This window comes from Molossus molossus, unplaced genomic scaffold (genome assembly GCF_014108415.1).
Source record: "Molossus molossus isolate mMolMol1 unplaced genomic scaffold, mMolMol1.p scaffold_m16_p_6, whole genome shotgun sequence".
Classification (NCBI taxonomy): domain Eukaryota; kingdom Metazoa; phylum Chordata; class Mammalia; order Chiroptera; family Molossidae; genus Molossus; species Molossus molossus.
In genome coordinates this window covers 115,176,471-115,201,190 of record NW_023425399.1, presented here as the reverse complement: position 1 = coordinate 115,201,190, position 24,720 = coordinate 115,176,471, and the positions used below count along the sequence as shown (strand labels likewise).

The 24,720-nt window shown below is 41.6% G+C and overlaps 1 protein-coding gene across 1 annotated transcript; it reads right to left on the bottom strand.

Annotated features, from left to right (window-relative positions):
• Nucleotides 1–1,591: 1,591 nt before the first annotated feature.
• Nucleotides 1,592–16,701, bottom strand: CUNH18orf63 (chromosome unknown C18orf63 homolog). Its single transcript, XM_036245977.1, has 9 exons — nucleotides 16,537–16,701; nucleotides 14,256–14,334; nucleotides 12,522–12,578; nucleotides 8,306–8,417; nucleotides 7,693–7,734; nucleotides 5,647–5,723; nucleotides 2,780–2,889; nucleotides 1,874–1,970; nucleotides 1,592–1,723 (listed from the first exon to the last, which is right to left on the bottom strand). Exons 1-9 carry the CDS (start codon nucleotides 16,668–16,670, stop codon nucleotides 1,592–1,594), a joined length of 840 nt encoding a protein of 279 aa, XP_036101870.1. The 5' UTR covers nucleotides 16,671–16,701.
• Nucleotides 16,702–24,720: the final 8,019 nt, after the last annotated feature.

Below are 24,720 nucleotides of genomic sequence, written 5' to 3'. Positions count from 1 at the left end.
GGCAAGAGATCCGAGTAAGACGTGCACGGCATGTCTCAGAGAACTCGGGAGGACACAGTGTCTTACCTGTACACGTGGTTTAGTTAGTTCTTGTGTATAGTAGCAGGATTTTGTTGTCATCTTTATGGGAAATCCACATATATGAGGCAGTTTAGATTTTAAATCAGAAAGAAAACTTTTCAGCACACCTTCCAAATCTACCCTTGGAAAGAACTGTGCAGGCTGACTTCTGATGCAGCTGAGAGGGTATGTGAACAATGGTAAAGAACAGAACACTTTCACAGAATGAAAAAAATATTCAATAGCAACTGTTAAAAAGGCACACAAACTAAATCCCAACTATTTAATATATTGCTTATTTATGCTAAGCTAAACAATTCCAAGTTTATAATCCTAAGCTAAAAAGCACGTTCTCTTACAGGGATATTACTTACTTCTACTTTAATACCCACAATCAAGACAGCTCCTTGGATCCTAATGACACAGGTTTCCTTACAGACTGGCAAACTAAGACACTCCAGAAATGATTCATAAGAAAGACACTATGACCTTTATAAATAATAAAAATAAATGTTTAGCCCTGGCCAGTTTGGCTCAGCGGTTAGAGCATTGGCCTGCAGACCAGAGAGACCTGGGTTCAGTTCCCACTAAGGGCACGTACCTTGGTTGCAGTTTGTCCCCGGCCCCGATTGGGGTCGTGTGGGTGGCAACCAGTTGATGTCTCTCTCTCACATCAATGTTTCTCTTTCTCTCTCTTCCTCCCTCTCCCTCACACTCTATCTGAAAATAAATGCAAAAGTGTCCTCGGGTGAGAATTAAAAAATAAATGTTTATAGTAAATAATAAACAGGTTGTTGCATCTCTAAAAAGCATAAAGCATAAAGCATAAAGTACAGAGAAACAACATAAATTTCATTCAAGCTCCAAAAGAGTTCTTTGAAAAAAGCAGTTACTTTTCTGATGAAAAATATTCTGAAGATTTGGCATCTAATGAAAGAGAATAAGTGATACCTGTCAACTTTAATTTTTTATTAAGGTTTGGGCCAGGAACCAGAATACAGAAAGAACATTATGTCTCTCCTCTCTTCCACTCTGAAACTCCAGCTGGTCAAGGGGCAGGAATGGTGAGCTGAGTATTAAGACTGAAGAGTTTCACTTGAGCCCTTTCATGTGTACATTTTTTAAAAGCAATGTTAAGATATTTTCTTAAATCAATGGCATATATTAATTGTAAGTCAAATCCTCTAAATTTTGTCTGTAAAACAGTCTTCCAAAAATAAAAATCTTTGTTCAACAACTAATTCTAATTCCGCTTTTTCAGTAATATCCAAAATGCCACTAGAGGGAGCCCTTAGCTAAAGAGAATTCTACGATTACTTTCTTTCTACTAGAAATCATATAAACATGTTTTCAATCTACTGTAAAGTTTCTTTGCTGTCTAAATTGTTGCATGAGTGTTTAAGGAGAGAAATATAATTATTAAACTCATCCTCAAGTAAAAATGGGAAGAGAAACAAAAATACTCATGCAGATAAAGAGAAGTCGAGAAGGCTGAAAATGATGAAGCCGTTAGGGTAGGAGAGAGACTGAGTCATACGTGGGCAGAGCACCTGTGAAGGCTGGTATGTAAAGGATATGTAAAGACCCTTCCTCCTATCATTCTGAAGTAGATGCTGCAGTATATTTGAATATTTCCGCAATCTTCTGGAAGCTTATAGCCATACTAAAAAAAATCAAGAACAAAGCTGAAATTCTCTTGAGAGAAAGCTAAAGTTAGGTTAAATTCTAAGAAGCAAAACCAAATAATTTCCTATACAATATATATTTATAACGAATATATATAAACATATAAACATATATATCTATTCCTTACCAGGTCATCCCAGTGCTTCTGGAAATCCCTGTATGAGTGAAAAGGACAGTCAGGAGGCGTGGTGTGAAGAATACTTAATATCTGTCCCATTTTCATACTATGAAAAATAAGAGTTTAGTAAAATACATGAGCCAATGGTTAGATATGTTAACTATGGAATTTAGAAAGTGTTCAAAAAGATTTAGCAACTATTTGCACATAAGTAATAAACTAATCATTTGCTCCTAGTTCCAAACACACATTGTACTGAATCTTAACTAGAATTGTTAGAATAACTAAGTTGAATCAATGCAAACAATATGCCAGTCATAAACACAAAATAATGACGCATGTTACCACACACAGGTGTGCCTAGTGATTGTTAGACTGGAGGGGACAGTTTGAGAGTTGAACGAATCAGAGTCAAACCTGTTTCCCATCGACCTTTCCTGAATGATTAGATTATTATGCAGATGGCTGCTAAAGTTCTTTTTTTGTAAAGTAGGTTAAACTTTCATCCCAATGGTTCTATTTTTCTTAATAACAAGCCATTTTTTTCTGAATATAGTATAAACTCAAAACTTAGCTCATATGAAATTATATGAATCATTAATTCTATGTAGGAATGTAGTTTTATTGAGATTATAACAGTTGTAATCTCAATAGTTATAATAGTTGAGATATCTAGAAATTTTACTTTAAAAATAGATCTAATAAAAATGTATAATAAATGCATATTATACATTAACGTATAATAAAATTATTTTAGTAATCTGATAAAGGAAACTGATGGTTTCTGTATGGGAATATTGTTGCAACATGTTTTTAAAGTTATAATTGTATCAAAAGTTCACATCTCAAAGGTGAAGCAGAGTTACAGAAAAACGGTCTATCTGAACCTCCCCCAGCTACAAGCTGAAATCTCACCTTGGCAAAACGTAGCACCAGTTGCTTAGAATCGAATGACCCTCAATGACAGCATTCTTGTGAGTATCAAAGTCCTTTATAACACTTTGAGAAATATCAAATTCTTCTAGCTTTTAATAGAAATAAGATTTTAATGTGTAAATCCCCCAAAGAATTTGGCAAAGACACATTAAAAGACACACATAGTGTTTGTTACATACACACACAATCAGTTATAAAGCTATCTGAAAGGCTTCAGTTACATCCTGTCTCCTCCAGTATAGCAAGTATTTCATGCTTTCCCTCTTAACTTGCAAATCAGAACTCCTGATTCGGCATTGTTTAATACACATTTATGAACTAATTGTTACAGCAATCGGGATGTGAAAAATGCCCTATCAAAAATGTAAGTAAGGTTAGATTTAAAGGAGCTGATGTCAAATTATAATCTAGAAAATTCACTTAAATGCACTAAACAATATTACTGAGTGTCAATGCTGAGCAGAAAAGAGAAGAGCAGCTCCCTCATTTCTGGTGTTGGCCTCCATGTCGCGAGAGCGCTACTACCCCGATGGTGCTGTGCCCTCACTCATTCCTCTCTAGGGCAGATGAGGTAACTTATCTAGTGGGCAGAACTGGGACAACTCCCTCCTCTTCCTCTCGGGAGCTGGCCTGCTGGCAACAAGGGCTGCAGTGCAAGCTCCATGTCCCTCTGGGAACGGTGCCTGTGATTTCCATCACTGCCATTCAGCAGTGGGTCCATCTACCTAATTCTAGGGCTCAGATATGCCGTTCTCCAACAGCTGTTTCTCTCTTTCTGTAATAAACAGTCTGACCATATGTCTGTTAAAATAAGTGAAATGAAGACCAAACCTGAAAATTCTTTATGCAGACAAAACCACGTAAGCAAAACCTAACCTAGCTTATTCTGCAATGCGAGCAAAATTCAAGATTATTTTTCGTAAATGCCTCCAGAAGTCATAAATAAAATTTGTTTTCCAAAATATAATCTCTTTTAACCAATCCCATCATTTGGTTATGCCCTCGTTATAACCAATCATTATTAAGATTAAATCGCTTCACGAATCTTTTATGCCAACTGTCCTGTAACAACACACCTCGAGCTTCATTCCATTGTTGGTTTTATGACTCCTGGTTCACAAACTGTTCTTTTATGTACAGTAAACTCTTAACGAATCCAATTTTAATTGATCTGATTTTATTTTTAACATACTGTAGTTCATACATATTGGACTAATATCCCATTAGGTTTGTATCCCTTGCGCTCTCAAAAGTGTCCATTTTGGATGTTACATTCTCATCCTATTAATAAAGGCGGTATTCTGATCTCTATGTCTGAATACTCTTCTTTGTCAATCTCTAACTGGTTCAAAACTCAGGTATATAAAACAGAAGTATCATCTGTAAGAAATCAAAGGACAGCAAGGGACAATAATTAGTCCTAAGCAGCTTATTATAAAGTACATTAGGGGACACACAAACGAAGAGTGTAACTCAGAGACAGAAATGAGCAGGTGAGCAGGTGCAGCAGAGCGTACAGTTTAAGAGGGCAGAGCCCACACTAGGTCTGGAGCCTTGTGAAGGTTCCTTCGTAAGTATAGAAGATTCACATTATGCAGCCGTCCCTGTATTGACATGCGAGTGAACGCCTGCACTGGCTCACACAGTTCTTGGGGGCCAGAAAGAGACCCCATTCCTCAGTGACTTGCCTTTGTCATAGAAGTGATGCAGTAGAACTGAGCTGACTCCTAAGGGACAGGCAGCATGTATAGCCAATCAGGGCTCTCAAATAAAAAGACAAGGAGCATGTGTAGCCAATCGGGGCGCTTAATCAAGGGAGAGCCATCTATCCCAGGCCGGGGGTTTCTTGGCCTGGCTGCTATAGAGAATGTAGGCTGGAAAACCCTTTGTTGGGGTGACGGTGGGATTGTGTCCTGTGCACTGTGGGATATTTAGCAGTATCTCTGACTTCCATTCACTAAACGCAAGTAGCAACATCTCCCTCCCCCTTTGTGAGAACCAAAGTTTTCAGGCATCACAGAATGTCTCGGGAGGAACGAAAGCACTCATTTCCCTCCCCTCCTGCCTCTGTTGGAGCCGCTGGCACCGAGGAGGTGAATACTTTCTGAGTCATCACTGACATGTAAGGTTCAGTGCTTGGTGCTGAGAGCAAAGTGAAGGACACACCCTTCCACTAAGGCGGCAAAAAGCATCATGTGTAAAAAGTAGGTGCGAGCCCTGGCCAGTTTGGCTCAGCAGTTAGAGCGTCGGCCGGCAGTCCAGAAAGACCCGGGTGCGGTTCCCGCTAAGGGCACGTACTTCGGTTGCAGTTTGTCCACGGCCCTGGTTGGTCATGTGGGTGGCAGCCACTCGATATGTCCCTTCACGTCAATGTTTCTCTCTCTCTCTCCCTTCCTCTCTCTCCCTCCCACTCTATCTGTACAAAAAAATGGAAAAATATCCTCGGGTGAGGATAAAAAAAAAAAAAAAAGTAGGTGCGAAAAAAAAAAATGCTACCAGAATGCCAATGGGGGATATTGCATTTACTCTGGACTGAAACAATGCTTTTAATATCTGCATGTGTAAGAGGCAAGAAGTGGGTGCTGACAAGACAGGGTTGTGGGGAGTCTTGAATGCCACTAAAAAATATTTTTGAGCAAGGGAATCTGTGTTGAATTGACAATATTTTCTTTGGGTAAACAGATTCGAACAACATCAATGTATCAAGAATTTAATATGGATTTTGTAAATAAAACATCTTATCACTCTTATTAAAAATTAAAACCTACTAACTTGTTAGCGATAGTAATAAATACATTAAGTATATAGCAAAAACAGTTAATTATAAAAATAAAAATATGTAGTACCTCAGGTGGTGGCAATCTGATTGTATAAGCTTCTATACTTAGACAAACTTGAGTTTCTGTTACATTGATGTCGAATACTGGAAATAAAACATTTAATTGTAAACTTTCTGGAATTACTACTCCATCTTATCAAATTAAGTATTTCAGTAACAAAAGAAATTACTTTAACTTAATTTATTCAAGATAGAAATTCAGTTAAGAATGTTGTTTTTTTTTCCCCACATGGTAAGAGTCTTTCACCACAGCCCTGGCCAGTTTGGCTCAGCGGTTAGAGCATCGGCCCGTGAACCAGAGAGTCCCAGATTCAGTTCCCACTAAGGGCACGTACCTCAGTTGCAGTTTGTCCCTGGCCCTGGTTGGGGCCATGTGGGTGGCAACCACTCGATGTGTCTCTCTCACATGGATGTTTCTCTCTCTCTCTTCCTCTCTCTCTCTCTCCAACTCTATCTGAAGATAAATGCATAAATGTCCTCGGGTAAGGATTAAAAAGTCTATCACCATATTATACTTGACAGTCACAGGTGATACATCAAAAAAGAAAACAAAGGCTGAAGCAACGTGGATACGTAGGTGTGTATGTGTTGGGGAATGTTACAGGGCAGGGTTGCAATAAGAAATATGAAACACCCCACAGTTGAGAGGAAAACTCAACAGATACCTTTTACAAGTCTGACATCTATTATATGTAAGAAATAGAGACTGTTTTCTTAAATCAGAAGGTACCATGCCATGACTCTAACTTCAGTAATCTTTCAATAACAAATACCCCCAAATATTCTGGCAGATATACCCTGGATCTTATAGAGCCCAAAGGATTCTACCTTGGTCTCTCATAATTAAAAGTACTTAACAAGTCAGATACTGGTTATCTTGGGAAGGGCTAACAGCTGGAAGAAAACAGGAGGGGGCTTTTGGGGTACTGGCTATTTTCTGTTTCTTGATCTGAGAACTGGTTACAAGGGTAAGTTTAGTTTGTGAAAATCCAATGAGCTATACACTTCCAATCTGTCAGTTTTGCTGTAGAATATTACATTCAGTGAACTAAAAGAAAAATTTCTAACAGAGAAGTGAAGAATTTTGCTCTCCTAAACTGTTATCTTTAATCTCCGACAGCTGTAGTCTCCTGATAGTGTTTGGGGATGAAATTAAATTTAGTAATGAACCTATTCCTCCACAGCTAGAGTATAATGATTGCCATTGTTCAACTTAAACATAAAACTAGTGCAAGGAGGGCAACTGTGGATTATAGACACTAGCCCAGGACTTAAGGCTATGCCCAAATGGTGAAAGCTACCATGGTTGATTAGTAATGTTATCTGGGCTTAGGATTTCCACCTAACTGCTACCTCTGGACTACTGTTTAGGAACTTGTCTACCTGCAAATCAGCTGTGCATATCACTGAAAGAATTAATTAGACCATATCATAAACTGTTATTTTAGATCATCTGTGTCTCTTTAGACTTTTTTTTAAGAAGAAGAAGAATCATGTTCTCAGGGCCCTGGCTGGGTAGCTCTGTTGGTTAGGGCATTGTCCCATACACCAAGGTTATAAGTTCGATCCCCAGACAGGGCACATACAAGGATCAACCAACAAATGCATAAAAAGTGGAACAAATAGATGTTTCTCTATCTTTCCCTTCCTCTCTCTACATATCAATAAATAAAATTTTTTAAAAAGAATCATATTCTCATAAGAAATAAAGCTTTTACTTATAACAGTACTGAAGAATTTTTGATGATATAATTCTGGAAGCTATACATTAGAAAATTCCTATAAGAACTGAACTCCTTTATAGTCATAATTTTCTTTAAGCAGAGAAATTTAAAACAAAGCGTTTATCCAACTGAGAGAAGTCAGTTTTTCTCAATAAGGTTGAAAACATATTTTGAAACAGTTATTTCCCCAGGTGAAATTGTGATTATAATATATGATTAAATTCCGATATAACCTAATCACCAAGACTGTAACAACTCAGCAATCTGCAACATTAACAACTGTTGATTGGATTAGTATTTTATCTATTGACTTATGCATTTTTACTTACCAACAGCATTTTGCTTTCCCATCTGAGAAAGAAATTCTCTTCCTTAAAAAATTGACAGGATATCCATATTATTATAACCCATAAATCATGCTTAATAAATACAACCTTTTAATGTGAAATTATCAAAGCTAAGGAAAATGCTTTAAAATGTAGTTTTATACAAAGGAATACCTGATGTCAGCTCAGAGGAAAAAATATAACCACTCAAAAAGTATCTCTTCAATTAAAAGACAGAAATACCCAATTATACCCTCAAATGTTTATTTCCTAGTACAAAATGCTTCAGACCTCAACACAAAAGTCGGGATAGCCTTTTGGTTCCAGCTATATTGGTAATTTCAGTTCATTTTATAACAATGCTCCTCACTTATATTTATTTATTTCTAAACATCAAGTCTTACATAATGAGCTCATCTTCTTTACAGAAGCATCAGCTAGCCTCTGGATACAATCCCACAGTAAGGAGCTGATGTGTTATGGGCTCACTTGAGAATGCCTGACTGGGGCTATGCTTTAAAAACCATTCCCTAAAAATATCTTGAAATTTAAAACAGATGCACATAATAGAAGTAATGCAGTTCAGAAAGCCACAGTGACTGAAAGATATAGTCACCTTGCACCAAGAGATGGCCAGTTTTATTCCAGGCTGGAGCAAGTCTAGCCACAAGTGAGTACGAAAGACAGTTTTGAAGAATTACAGGAATTACTCTTTGTGGTGCCTCCACCTAAAAATATCAAAGGACAAAATATGAGCAAATTATACCAATCAGTAAGTCCCTAAACACTCACAGAACATGTCTCTCTTTAGATCACCACCCAACAAACTGGGCTATTCTGGATATTAGTTCTAGTCGTCACTACAGTCATAATCCCAAATGGTTCTAAGGTTTCAAGTGTTCAATTCTTTCTACCCTGAAACCATGACTACTGCCCTGCCGTAACAGCCCGATTCCACTTGCTTATCCTGGCCCACGAAACCTAAGCTTTCAGGGCTCCCGCGCCACACCCTTACACTCTGTATTCTGCTCTACACAGAATAACCCAGACGAGAACCATATTGTAATTATTTATAATTGTTCACTCTAGCTCAACAACAGACAACAATTGAACTTACATGGGTACCAGTAAAATTTCTCTATAGAAAATTCTTTTAAATTAGAATTTCTGACCAAGGAGAATAGTAGGATGCAGATTTATTCTCCCACCTGAGACGACAGCAGAAACCTGGGCAAGTTATATGAAGCAATGGCTCACAGGACACTGGACATCAAGCAACAAAGAAAACAGCCCCTGAGAGACGGAACCTGTAGATCATCCCAACATACTGCCTGAAGAGGGTGTGGAGGCTGCTATGCAGGGAAGGCTCCTCGAAGAGCAGGGGACTGGGCTGGGGACAGTCCTGGGAGACGAGGGAGGCAGAGTTCTGGAGCAAAGAGCTGGAGATGAGAGAGCTGCAGAGCAGACTCTGGGCGCAGCAGCCCCTCGTGAGCACTGGCTGAGCGTGGAGGAGCAGGCCAGCCCAGCGCCAGGGAGAGAGTCGAGGCTGTTTGCTCTGCGAACATCCCTGCGAACACAGTTCAGAAGAAAACGCCGCCACTGCCCCTACTAGCAGGACATGCAAAAAGGCGACAGTGCCGAGGAGAACCTCTCCCAATATTACCCACCCTCATTTTCATTCCATTGCGGCTTCTGGTGAATTTTCCCAGGATAATTAATCTGTTGGTGGGGGACAGGACCAGATCAGATCTGCTCAATTTGTCGCACAGAGAATTTAATTAAGGCTACTATATCAATAAGACTCCAAGCGGTGAGATGAGGTCAACCTGCAAAGTTGACTTCACACATGTCCGTAAGGTCCAGGACCCAAACAGCTGAACAAATCCCGTAACTATCAGGATCTACCTTAGAAAGCCAGATGACTTTCTCCTTGATTCTGTGTTGACCTGAGCTATTAACCCAGATAGAGCAGGATATACCAGCCTTGGCATGCAGGAGGCAGCCTGGGCCAATTCTCTACTGTTCTTGACTGGTGACCTGGATGCCTTCCAGGGCAAAGACAGTATCAGTGATCACTTCAGCTACAGTTGGCAGCATATTCGGTACATTTTTCTCAGTGATTGACATAATAGGCAGATATAAAATAAGTGAGAACACAACACCTAAACACTATCAACGAACATGACCCAATTACCATTTATAGTCTGCTTAACACAACAACAGAGTACACATTCTTCTCAAGCGGACAAAAATCATTTACTACTATAAACCATATTATGAGCCATAAAACAAGTCTCAATAAATTCTAAAAAATTCAAGTTATACAAAACATGTCCTCTAGCCCCAACTAAATTAGAAAGCGTAACAGGAAAGATCACTGGAAAATCCCCAAATATATGGGAATTACATAACAAACTTCTAACTAATCCACAGATCAAAGAAGAAATCAAAGGGGAATTAGAAAGTATTTTGAATTGAGAAAAAAACAAAACATGCTTTTGAGGAAAGTTATAGCACTTAAATGTGCTTATACTGGAAAAGAAAAAGTTCTGAAATCAATGATCTCAACTTCCACCTTAAGAAACTAGAAAAAGAAGAGCAAACTAAACCAAAAATAAGCATAATAAAGAAAATAATAAAGCCCAAAATGAAAACCAATGAAATACCAAATAGAAACACAACAGAGAAAAATCAGTGAGACAAAAAGCTGTTCTTTCGGATAAATAAGACTGTTAAGCTTCTAGCAAGACTGGTCAGGGAAGGAGAAAAAAAGACACGTTACCAATATCTGGAATGAGAAAGGTGACATCACTACAGATTCCACAGAAGAAAACATTATAGTAAGTTTATGCCAATATATGTGACAATGTAGATGAAATGGACATACTGAAATAGATCACTTGGGAATAGCTCTATTTTCTAGTCAAGAAATTAAAATTGTAGCTTAAAACCTTCCCTTAAGGAAACCTCTAGACCCATATAACTTTATTGGTGAATTTTACCAAACATTTATAGAAGGAATAATACAAATTCTACACAAATTCCAAAAACTTAAAAGGAGGAAATTTATTCCTGCTATGAGATTTCTGAGGTCAGGAAGTTTATCTGGTTCACAGCTTTAATTCTAGAAACAAGTAGAATGCTCGGAATATAATAGGTATTCAATAAATATCTGACTATAATTACTACCATGCAGGAAAGTATAAAGAGAAACACTGAGTTAAATCACAAAAAGCAAAGAGGGTAAGAAAGTCAGGCTGGAAGAAAGTTCATGAACATCAAGGCACTTGGGGTCTGGAGATCTGGTGAACGGGATTAAGCAAGTGTACTCAGTAACAGTAAGGAACTGGGATACATGGAAAACAGGTAAGAGTATAAACAAAATGATTTTAAACATTCTGGACAATGGACAACTTGCAGTGATAAAGTCAAAGGTGTAAATTAAGACTGGAAGAATAAATCACAAAGTGTGTTTTTATTAGTGTATAAGAACTATGGAAGATGTGTTTCTTAATTGTTCATTTTTTTTCTTATAATCTTAAAATGATGGTACTTGGTATAAATACTAGTTTACTAAATCAATACTGAAATATCCTTGTGCTCAAAAAAATAACTGTTTTGATCTTTAGAATTCATCTCTAAAATTATATTGTATCTATTGTTTTTGTAACCCATTTGTCAAAAACACAATTTTTACCTTTAAGTTGATATACTAATAAGAAGATTAAATTCTCCAAGTGTGGGTAAGACAGCAAAGGGGTTCCCACTGAATCATGAGACACTTTCCACAATAAGGGACAGTTTTATAGGGATCCCTGGAGATCGAGTCTCTAGTTCTAGGTAAATAATGTACTGTAAATTTGGTTCTCATAGTTCAGACTTGACTTAGCAAAAGGATTACAGAATACTCTCCCCACGGATTGTGATTAATGGCTGAAACCAGCTTTGGGTTACTCAGATTACTCAGGGACCTGAGAAAGCACCTCTGGGTATTGCTGAGACCCGATCATCCTTCTAGAACCGGAAGAAAGTATCTCATCTTGGAGTTGACCAGAAACCTCATTATCCTGCACCCCAGTAGATCAGCCTGCTGGAATAATCGATGACACAGTGCCTCAGAGAAACACGCAGACACACAAAGTGAGCTCCAGCCGAGTCTCTGTGGCCTGAGTAACTGATACACGAGAGATGCTCAGCCCACGTATTTACATTTTCCTTGCTAGGATCCAGAAATTCATCACCATGCAGAATATACTTTACACTGCTTTGTGCCTCTGCTTATGAGCTATATATGGTTATGAACAATATTATTGTCTCTCTGGGTTTCATTTTCTTCATCTGTAAAATGGGAATATTCATTTGTTTGAAGCTATATGTGGTAAATAAGATTACGCCACATAAAATGCCTACAAGAAAGTACCCAATAAAAAGTAAGCCTCTTGCCCGGCTGATGTGGCTCAGTGGTTGAGCATCGGCCCATGCACCGAGGTTGCTGGTTTGATTCCCGGCACATGCCCAGGTTCTGGGCCAAATCCCCAGTGGAGGGCATATAGGAGGTGGCCAGTTGATGTTCTCTCTCATTGATGTTTCCATCTCTCTGTCCCTTTTTCTTCCTCTCTATCAATAAAAATAAATAAAATAAAGTAAAAAGTAAGCCTCTTTTCCTGTCTCTACTAATGTGCACAAAAAACCGAGAAAAAATTGTTTGGCTCTTTCACATGCATACCAACTACTTATGAGATGATATTCCAATTTTTGTTGGCTGAAAAAAGAAGTTGAATACAAAGTCAATACAAACAGCATCTGGAATTATTACCTTTTATAACACTTACCTTAGCTCCATATTTTTCAATATAGGCATTAAGTTTTCCAGCTTTATAAAATGGTATCTGTAACAAAAACCCATTTGTAAAAATGACTTAACATAAACATTATTAAATGAAGCAACACATAAAAGATTTGGAACATTACACAGCAGAGAACACAGAATCAGGTCATCATCCTGACAGCTTCTATGCCGGGAGAAGCGAGTGATGCCAATCTCTCCATGAAATAGAACCTGAAGGTACACTCTCAAAATGAGGAAGCCTTTCTGGAGGTGACATGAACCCAGAAACCATGTGACAAGAGGCCGATAGATTTCATATAATATTTAATGCCTTTCGTAACATACAGTAATTCCTTAGATCTTAAGAAAGAAAGGGGACATAGTGGAAGATCAGAGAAAGTTCAAAAGGACAACATGCTTCAACACACCCCTGAAAGAAACACAAGTTAAAAGAAGATATTATTTGTAACCTAAAAGACTGGAGATGTGTAAAGACTGCGGGTAGCCAGTATTTGTGAAGATGTGGAAATATAGGGTTTTTTCATACACAATTTGTTAAATTATTCTATACCCATACAATGAAATATTTCATAACTTTAAAAATAAGAAAGATATATGTGTTGACAGAACATTAATCAGGAGAGGCTGTTAAAAGGAAAATAAAAGTTTCAAAATAGTATGCATAATAATGCCATTTTAAATATTTTTGTAATTTTTTTACAGCATGTAATGTATTTGTAAATAAGCAAAACATATTTTTAGATGACTATTCTAAGATTAGGATACTTGAATCTACTAGAATTCCAAAAAACAATCTCCTCCTTGTTCCATATACTTTTCAGGTAGGAAAAAAAACACAATTAAGAGGTATTAGTGTCTCCTTGTTCACCAATAGCTTGTCTTTCTTAAAAACTACATTAAGAATGAGAAAAAAAAGGTTGGACATATAGCCATATAACCTAGAAGAAAAACAAAAGAACTGAAGACTTTGTATGGCTTATCAGCACTATTAATAAATGTTGATTTCAGTAGATTCTGGGGAACTAAAATCTCAGAGAATTTTCAGAAAGATTTTTGACAAAAATCTCGGGATGGTATGATTTTTATGAAGCCTTCTAGCACTTCATTATCATTCCCAGTTATAAACAGCACTAGGAAATACATTTCCTGTTCTAATTTTACAAAGTGTAAAATTTTTTTTATTTATTTCCAAATTAAAAAAAAAAGTGTTGAGCCCAGCCAGCGTGGCTCAGTGGACTGAGCACAGTCCCATGGACTGAGAGGTCCCGGTTCGATTCCCAGTCAGGGCGCACGCCTGGGTTGCGGGCTTGATCCCTGGTAGGCGGCGTGCAGAAGGCAGCCAACTGATGTTTCTCTCTTACATCAATGTTTCTATCTCTCTCTCTCTCAAAAAAATCAGTAAAAATATTTTTAAAAAGTGTTGATCTTAAGTTCTTTACAATTGGAGATTTGTTGGAATGAGAAACTTACTCCTTTATATGAAGTGTGATTCTAAAGAATAAAATACAAGGAATGGAGTATATCTTTAAAAATTCTGCTCTAATGGATTTTAAACATCAGGTATATCAAAAATTAAAGTCTGTTAAAGGTTCAAACTATAAAATTTGTCTTCATAAACCATCTTCAATTAGAGCTATAATTAGTACCTGAATTACTGTTTATCAATACTGCCCCAAATAATTAGTAATAATACTTTATAAAATGTTGAAATACTGACCGCCATCACCACCCAAATTTGGCTAAATATTCCAGGCACAGGTGATGCAAGAACATCCTGGTGCAAAAACAGCAACTGCCTGTGGAGATAAAATGTAATAATTTTAAAGTAGACTAGCCTACTGTCAGTTTTTACTTTATCAGAACATTTTAAATCACTTAGTGCCAATTAGAAGTTTAAGTCACTTCCAGGCAAAGACTGTGTTACAGATTTCTGTCTTTCTGCCCACACTCAGCATGGTACTTGAGTGCTATAGGCACTCAGTCAAGATTTGAATTCAGAGAATTATAAAATTATAAATATTGATAATAATGTGCAAACTTGTCCCTGCACCTGAGTTTCCTAACCTCATTCATCTGTGAATGTAAATTCCTCTTTTAAAACCCCATTTCCAGCCCTGGCCTGTTTAGTTCAGTGGTTAGAGCACAGGCCCTTGAACCAAATGGTTGAGGATTCAATTCCTGGTCAAGGGCACATACCTGGGTTGCAGGTTCTCAACTGACTGAGATCTCTCTCTCTCTCTCTCTCTCTCACTCTACCAAAAAATGAATGGAAAAATATCCTCAGGCAAGGATTAAAAAAACTAAAAAACAAACCCATTTCTGTCCTAATTACTCACTGGAAGAAGTCTTAACACTGAAGAATCCAGCTCTTTTAACGGCTGTTTCTTCCATTTTCCTTTGTGTTTTAAGTGGTGGTCAGGGACGACAGAGGCAAAAGTCTAAGGAGTCAGCTCTCAGTGACGTTATCAACTACTTCGTGTTATAACTATTGACTAGATTCTGCTGCAAAAATGAAATTTCTTTTCCGAGGCAGATGACTTTAGTGGTTTTAGCTTAACATTCAACAGCCAAATGATCTTAAAACAAAAATCACCACAATTGAAATTATCAATAATTTTGCTTTCAAAGGTCAAGGAAAAGGTGGGAAGAACACAAAAAGAGCTGGAAATAAAAAGATTTTCCAAATTACTAATCAAGGAAATAAATTTAAAAAACCATGAGAGAGAGAGAGAGAGAGAGAGAGAGAGAGAGAGAGAGAATGTGTGTGTGTGTGTGTGGGGGGTGCACGCATTACCTCAAAAGGTAAGATGAGACAACCTGTCTGTATCTTTACCTTTGATGTCAGAACCTGAGTACAGCGAGTACTTGGTTTTATAAGGCCTGCTTTTGTCTGAACCTCTCAGTTACTGGGAGGATGAGTAAAAACACGCCACTCTATGGCCATGGCCTTATTCAATTTGTGAGCAAACATCAGAAAATCTTACAGCTTTCTACCTATTTGTTTCCAAAGGAGCCACAGGGAACTACTCAGCAGCTATCAAATTACACATCAGCAGGCAGGGTACAGACTCCTGGATGCACTTGTGGGAATATATGCAATAGGGGAAAAGAAAAGTTTTGTGAGTAAGAGCAAAATGTAGGGTACCCAAGTGTCTTTATTTCTGACCCCTCACAATCTTAGAAGTGTTTGTTCTTCACCAAAAAATTCAGTTACTGATAGAATCTTGCCATGCATTCTGGGAGTCTTTGAGTGCCTCCAACAATGGTGGATCCTCAGTAAACATGGAGTTATATTTTAGGCTTCAACTAAGTTCCTTTTCAGATACTATCTTGAGTTAGATATTTCAAGATAGTTCTTGGAGAAATACTCTCCAGAAATACTCTTTTAAAAATATATATATATTTTACTGATTTATTAGAGAGGAAGTGAGAGAGAGAGAAACATGGATGTGAGAGACAGCAACTGGCTGTCTCCTGAACGCCCCCTACTGGGGATTGAGCCAGTAACACAGGCATGTGCCCTGACTGGGACTCCAAGAACCTTTCAGTCCATGGGACAGCACCAAATCCACTGAGCCACACCGCCGGCCAGAAATACTTTTACGGTGACCTGAATATTAAGAAATTATATTAATCTAAAATATTTACACTATCTCTTAAAGTGCCTCATAAACAGAAGATACTCAGTATTTATTACTAACCTCCAAGTTTTGAAGAGCCTGATTTAATTCATCGATGTCAATATATTTTAAACAAAAAATTTTAACCAAGAAGTCATAAATATAAAATCTCAACAGTGACATACTCTATCTCAAGTATTTTAAGGCCTTCCCTAAATGCAATTCTATATACCTGGTCAGGACAAAATTAAACTTCTTTTAAAATTATATACAGACGTTGAGTGAATGAATACTTTGCTTTAAAGGAGACACTTCTTCTAAAACAGCTCTCACAGGTCTCAAGCAGTTCAGAAAGCATTAGTTACAAACGTGCTGCACCTGCACATTTTCATCTGCGTACTCCTGGTCTCGGCATCTGCCACCCCATCGCACAGCGTCACCCTGACAGCGCAGAGTTTCTGCAGATCCGGAAGTGTGAGGAAGAACAGTGACTGCTGCTGACGGACGTTCATGGTTTCCCGTTGGCGGAAGGTCTCAGCAACCAGGCCTTTAAAACAGGGACACAAACAGCGCAATAAAAGACAGTCAACTATCTCACCAATAGGGCTTCCATACAAATTCATCAGAATATTTGACACTGTGTTGAAATAAGATCATACAAACAAATTAGAAAATTAAGCAGTTAAATATCACTAACATTTTACGTTTAAGATTTTCTAGTGATGACCCAGAACTACTTGGTACCGGTTTTAAGATATAATTCACCTAACATAGAATTCACCCATTTAAAGTACACAATTCGCGCTCTGGGGCCCTCGCTTCCAAGATGACCAAGAAAAGAAGGAACGGTCGTGCCAAAAAAGGCCGCGGCCATGTGCAGCCTATTCTGGCACCAACTCTGCCCACGCGAGCCCAAGGACAAGGCCATTAAGAAGTTCCTCATTTGGAACATAGTAGAGGCCGCAGCCGTTAGGGACATTTCCGAAGCGAGAGTCTTCAGGCCTATGTGCTTCCCAAGCTGCGTGCGAAACTACATGCCTGTGTGAGCCGTGCCATCCACAGCAAGGCAGTCAGGAACCTTCTCGTGGGGCCCGGAAGAACCAACACCCCCACCCTGGCTTAGACCTGCGGGTGCTGCCAAGGCCCGTGTAAGAAGCTAAGTTCTTCTTCTTCTTCTTTTTTTATCCTCACTCGAAGACATTTTTCCATTTTTTGTTCATATAGAGTGGGAGGGAGGGAGAGGAACAGAAAGAGAGAGAGAAACGACGACGTGAAAGGGACACATCGAGTGGCTGCCACCCGCATGACGACCAGGGCCGGGGACAAACTGCAACCGAGGTACATGCCCTTAGCGGGAACCGAACCCGGGTCTCTCTGGACCGTAGGCCGACGCTCCAACCGCTGAGCAAACCGGCCAGGGCAGAAGCTAAGTTCTTAATGACTGAAGAAAAGTACTCTGGAAAAAAATAAACAGAAATTGTACTTGGGGGAAAAAAAAAAGTCCACGATTCAGCCCAGCCGGGTGGCTCCGTGGCTGAGCGTCGACACGCCCCAAGGGGTCGCCAGCTCCAAAGTCACTAGAAACACATTTTCTAAAAAAGCGAAAGTACCGTTAGAACCGCTAGCAAATCCACACAAGGTGTTCATGACCTAAAGACTTCTGATACTAGAAACCAAAAACGTCCCTTCTCCCCCCGGCCTTCCACTGCCCCGTGTAAATGCTTCCTGCTGCGGAAGGGTGAGCACACGGGGGCACCAGGGGCCGTTTCCCAGCGAGCACGGCCCCTCCGCGGTCCTGCCCGAGGTTCACGGGACGAAGCACCGGAGCAAAGGCATCAACGACGGGCGAACTGCACAGCACAGGGCGGACTGCGGCTGGGCCGGGGGCACGATCCTGTCCGTTTTAAAGACCAGAGGTCACGGCTCCGTGGGTCAAAGTCTGCGACGTTATTCTCGCTTCTGAAACACGACCCCCACTACGGCAACTTCCCCCGCGAATTCCTTGCGGCAGGTGCGGGAAAGGCCTTCCGGCCTCCCCTCGCTGCCCATCGGGGACCCGCCAGGAACCTGCGGACACGGTGGGCCGCTCAGGCCGGGCTAGAACCCGCTCACCCCCAGTCCCCTAGAACCACCTGGACGTTGGTGGAGGTGGCCGACCTTACGCCCCTCCTCCCCCGGCCGAGCCGGCACCACGTGCGAGGGCGAACCCGGGACAACGGGCCAGCGCAGGCGGCAGGAACTGCGACCACAGCTCGGCGCCTGCGGGCTCAGAAAGTCCAAGCAACTTCCGCCCGGGCACCCGAGCGGCCCTCACTTCCGCCCCGCGGGGCCTGCCGGGAAGACAGACGGACGCGCAGGCCCGTTGCCGCCCTGTCTGCGGACGACGCCCGGCGGGCTGGAGCCCGAGGGCCTCCGGGGGCCTGCGTGTCCTGCCCCCGTTACACCGGCGCTCACACCGCACGCGGGGGCGCCCCGTCCTCCAGCGCGCGGGCCCCTCCCCACGGGGCGGCTTCCAGGCAGCAGCACAGCTTCTGAGAAGGCCCAGCGATGCCGCCTTCGAGGCCGACGCCTCCTGAGGCGACCCGGGCCTTCGGCCCCAGGAGGAAGCTGCGGGGCGGGCGGCAGGACCTGCAGCGCCTCCTCTGCTCCCTCCCCGGTCCCTCAGCGGGTTCCCCGTCTTGGCCTCACCTTTGGCGCCGTGCACCGCTGCTGCCCGTCGTGGGGCTCCTCAGCGACCTCCTGGGGCTCCGGGCTCCACTCCCAGCAGGCCCCGCGCACCACCGGCTCCCAGCGTGCCCTGCCATCCCGGCATGCCCCAGAGTTCCAGCATGCCCTGCACACCGCTCCGGGCCTGCCCTGCCATCCCGGCATGCCCCAGAGTTCCCAGCATGCCCTGCACACCGCTCCGGGCCAGCCCTGCCATCCCGGCCTCCCCCAGAGCTCCCAGCATGCCTTGCACACCCCTCCGGGCCAGCCCTGCCATCCCGGCCTCCCCCACAGCTCCCAGCATGCCCTGCACACCCCTCCGGGCCTGCCCTGCCATCCGGGCCTCCCCACAGCTCCCAGCATGCCCTGCACACCCCTCGGGCCTGCCCTGCCATCTCAGCCTCCCCACAGCTCCCAGCATGCCCTGCCATCCCGGCCTCCCCCACAGCTCCCAGCATGCCCTGCACACCGCTCCGGGCCAGCCCTGCCATCCGGGCCTCTCCACAGCTCCCAGCATGCCCTGCACACCCCTCCGGGCCAGCCCTGCCATCCGGGCCTCCCCACAGCTCCCAGCATGCGCTCTGGGCCACGTGCTCCTGGTGTACCCGTAATGCCATCACACTGGAAGTTCTCGGCACCCCCGTGCGCCCCAGGTTTCTTCGCCGACAGTGGTGAAGCCAACACCTGCCATGCAGTCGCCGCGGTTCCCCGAGAGAAGAGCTGGGGTGGGCACTAGCAGGGGCTGGCAGGAGGCCCTTTGCGTGCTCAGGGGAGAGGAAAGCTGCACGCCCGCAGTAGGGCGCTGGGGAACCTCGGGAACCGAAGCCTCGGGCCGAGATACGCAAGTCCACTCCCAGCGACTCCCCGAGAGACCGGCGGTGGCCGAATTGTCCAGGACTGGAACGCCCTGCAGCGTGGCAGAAGGGGAGGCCTAGGCCAGGTGTACAGGCACCTGTCGTGTGGCTGACAAATATGTACCGAGCGCCTGTTGTGTTTGGAGGCGCTTCTAGGAGTTAGTGATGGAGCGGGAGCGTTAAGCAAACATTCCCTCCCTTCACGGGGCTTACACTTCGCTTGGGTGTTCGGGACAAAGAGTAAGATAAATGAGCACAATATCAGTATGGTAGATGGTGTTTGGGAGGAAAATAAAGCAGGCTAAGAAGCCAGGAAGTGTTGTGAGAGGCCGTTACAGAAGCCAGGAGGCCTCGTGGAGAAGGTGACATGTAAGACATGAAGGAGGTGGAAGGGGGCAACCATGCAGATGTCAGGGGAGGACGTTGCAAGAGAGGGCGTAGTGAGTAGAAAGGCCTGAGGCGGGAGGGTGACCACTTGGCCACAGTGGAGCTGGAAAGAGAAGTAGTGACTTGAGGCCAGGGAGGGTAAAGGAAATAGTATGTTATATTGTAAGCGGTGTACGCAGGCAGCTGTGCTGGGAGCATGGACTGGAGGAGGGCAGTCACACAGGAGGGAGGTGCTGTGGTCTGGATCAGGGTAGTGGCATGGAGGCAGAAAGATGACGTGGGATTATGAAGGTGCTTTGCAGTAGATCTAATAGGCTTTGGATGTGGATTGATGTGGGGTCTGAGAGGAGTCACGTATGACTCAAAGGTTTTTGTACTAAGGACTTGGGTTTACCCTTAACTGAGAAGTGGAAGAATGTGGGAGGACCAAGTTTGGGGGTTAAGATCAGAAGGCACTGGGTTTTGGACATGTTGACATTGAGAAGTGAAGGGGAGTTGTTCTGGGGAAAGATCTGTGATAGATTGTATTTAAAATGAGCAGATCAGCTCTTCAAGAGAAGGTTATTTAGTACTCAGGTGTTTGGTGATATGGGCATAATTAAAAACTTCAACTATCTTTAGTTCTTCCTTGTTAAAATTATTATTGAAGCCAAGTGCAGATTCCAGTTGCTGGTTCCATTCCTGGTCAGGGCACATGCCCAGGTTGTGGGCTCTATCCCCAGCAGGGGGCATGCAGGAGGCAGCCAATTTGATGTTGATGTTTCTCTCTCACCAATGTTTATTCATCTTTTTCTAAAATCAATAAAAAAATATTTTTTTAAAAAAAGATTAAGGTTATTGCATTGTGTTGTCATATTTAAACTGTTGGGACATGCAAAGATTAGGCCGTATTTTGTGGTTGGGCACGTACCCTATGAAACTGAAGGTCTTTTCCAAGAAAGGTTACCTGGGGAAGCATCAGATCTTTATTTTATTTATTTTTATCCTCACCTGAGGACACTTTTCCATTTTTTGTTCAGATAGAGCAGGAGGGAGGGAGAGAGAGAGAGAAACATTGACGTAAAAGGGACACATCGAGTGGTTGCCAACCGCACGACCCAACCAGGGCCGGAGACAAACTGCAACCAGGGTATGTGCCCTTAGTGGGAACTGAACCTGGGTCTCTCTGGACCGCAGGACGACGTTCCAACCGCTGAGCCAAACAGGGCAGGTGGAAGCATCAGATGTTTAGACAGGAAACTGGGACTAGGATAACAAGACCTAGGTGATTGCTGCAGCAGGGCTCAGCATGCACCTTGGCTCAGACATGGAACAGTTGGATATCTAAGACTGTAGTTATGGGTAGAGTGTTATCAGCTGCCCTCAAACATAGAGGGAGGCTGGGACTCAGAAGGAAAGCTCCCTAAAAAGGGTCCTCACTGGGTGTGCACCTCAATCACTTAAGGAGATTTGAGAATCAGATGAACTTGCAGAATTGGCATCACTGCTTTGTTTGGTAAAGATGAATCAACTATGTCAGGCTCTAGATTAATTGTACTTGGTTCATTTGAATGTTCTGGTCTTGCTGTAAGAAAACAAAGAAAGGGTTGTTTAACTACACTTATGCCAGAGGGCCCAGGAGAGCAAGGTGGTGGCAGGTGGCAGGTGGCAGGATGTGATACCAGTAATCAGGGAAAGAAGGGCGTAGGGGATGAAGTTGCAGCCTGGAGACAACTCCACCTCTGTGACCCAGATTTCATTTCATTTTTTAAGTTTTATGCTGTGACCTTTGATCAACCTCACTGTCTTTAGCAGGTACACCAAAGCTATCTAATTGATGATTATTTATAGCCCTAAACATTTTTGTTAGGCTGGAATGCCATGGCAACTGAGATAAAGATCAAATTGGTGATAGTATCGATTATAAACCAACTATCACAAGACCACCAGGAGGTATGGTCCCTGGCGCTGAGTACCAGAGTTACACTATTACAAAAGCACAGTAACAGGAGTCAAGCAGAGAATAATTTCTGCAGGCCCGCTGGGTTGTCTGTCTGCTTGGACCCCACATGCCTATAAGTACACTACCCATAATTAACTGTTGTATTTTATGAAGTTGTCTGCTTTAGTTTCTGGTCTGAAGATACCTTCTTGTTACGATGGCCATTATACCTATGCCTCAAGAAGAACCTGTAAGGAATTTATTGTAAGCAGGTAGGCAGGTAACCATGAAAAGCAGGTCTGGGGCAAGTAGGGATAAACAAGAAAACTGATTAAAGAAATGTTCAGCGGGAAAAACCTATAGAATGTACGTCATGGATTCAATTTTGAGGTGACCTGGATGATTCTCAAGCTTCTGACTTAGGTGACCTGATGAGGAAAACAAACACCATCAACTATATTTCATAAAATTGTCTGAAACTCTGAACCCTTTACAAAATTAAATAGGTTATCTGGAATTTTCCCTATCTACACCATGTCACTCTTGTCCTATTTACTTGTGCTGGAGACAAAAAGAGATTAAGAAAATAAATTTAATGTTGCAACCATGTCCTACAATCAAAGATCAAATAATTACTCTCCTTAATTACCTGCGGCTACTTAGAGAGAGGAAAATGTATTTACAATACATATAGTTCCTTTTAGTCTGAAGTTAACTGAGGAAATTATCTTACTTCAGCAATGAATTTAAGACATTTGCATTAGCTTTGTGGTCAGATAATGTCCACTGCTCTTCGCTCCTCATTTCTGCCTCAGCAACACAATGATCAGAGATTCTCAACTGACATTCTGGTGTGTGATAAATATACGTGGGTAAATGCAACTTCAAGTCATACTTGATTTACTTAAAAACGAATAAAATTTTTCCCTGTCCAGTTTGGCTCAGCAGTTAGAACGTCAGCCTGTGGACCAAAGGGTCGCAGGTTTGATTCCCCGTCAAGGGCACACACTTGGGTTGAAGGTTCAATCCCCGGGTGCGGTGTCATGCAGGAGGCAACCGATGCGATGTATCTCTCTCATATCAATGTATCTCTCTCCCCCTCCCTCCCTCCCTCCCTCCCTCCCTCCCTCCCTTCCACTCTTATCTAAAAATCAGTGGAAAAATATCCTTGGATGAGAATTAACAACAAAAGAATAACATTTTAATAATTTAGAAAATTTTGGAAATTATTGCTAATAGATGGGGAACTGTTTAGAAATCAACTTACTAGGCTGTATATACTAGAGATGTAGATATTTTGGGGAGGGTAAAGATAACCTAGGGAAATACAAATTTTAAAACACGTGGATATGGATATAATGCAAATTATCCATGCAGATATTTGAATTGGAATCTGTCTTTGTAGAAGTGCCCATTTGTTGAGAGAGGCAGCTTTCTGTGGTTGTAACTATATAATGGCAAATATAATTATTTACCTAAATGGGCAGGAAAGAGCTGTTCAGGTGAGTCTTGTGCACAAGTGACAGAAGGAATTAGAAAAGTTTTTAAAATCTAATAACGTTTGCTTATTTTTGTCTTATAATGGAAGAGAAGACTGAGTACTTTTTGCACTATATTTTTACCTGAGGAACTTTAGGAGTAGAACTGGTTTTCTAAATGTTTATAAAAATTCCTTTGCTGGAGAGGAAGTCAGGAGGAGTTTGTAAGTATTTGGGCTCCTTTATCAGGTTTGTTTGTTTCTAAATTTGCCTAAGTTTACTTCACCTTGGAGCACCTGCTAGAAGGATGTTTTCTCATTCCTGTGTTTTAGAATAAGGAAATCTTGTTGAATGATAATAATAAAATAATAACAGCACTAGTTAAATCTGTTGATTGCTTTCTGTGCCAGCCACTGTGCTGCACATTTTGTAAGCAGTGGTTTAGAATAGTTAACCATCTGGCTCATAGTCATGCATCTATCTGATAAGTCGCACCTGACAGGGTCACGGTCACTGACACCAACGTTTTGTTTGTAACCACTTCAGGAGTATTTGAAAGTGGGACTGAAATCTGAAACAGTCTTGACACTGGATTACAGAGGTAGCCATTCACTCAAGAGACCCATGCTCTGCTAGAAATCTTGGGGGAGATTCAGCACTTGGGACAACTGTTAGGGAAATCATATAATTTTGGTTTACTATTTTTAAAAAGTAGGAAAATTATAACATTAAATGCAAAAATTAGAAAAGATACAAAGTCTCAAATCAATAAACTTCCACTTCAAAAATCTAGGAAAAAAAAAAAAAAAGCGAAAAATAAACCCAAGGCAAGCAGAAAGAAGGAAATAATAAAGAACACAAATCAGTGACATTGGGGAAAAAATGAAAGAGAAAAAAAGCTCTTTGAAAAGTTCAATAAAACTGACAAACCTCTAGCAAAGTTGACATCTAAAAATGGGAGAAGTCACAAATTACTAGTATCAGGAGTCAAACAGATTTATCACTGTAGACCCTGCAGACATCAAAAGGGACTATGTACCATGAACAACTGTATACACATAAATTTAACAACTTAGATGAAACGGACCCATTCTTCAAAAACCTACAACTCATCCAGAATTAAAGAGATGATCTGAATAATTCCATAACTAATAGAAATCAAACTCAGTTTAAAACCTGAAAAAGAAATCTGCTGACCCATAGGGTTTCACTGGGT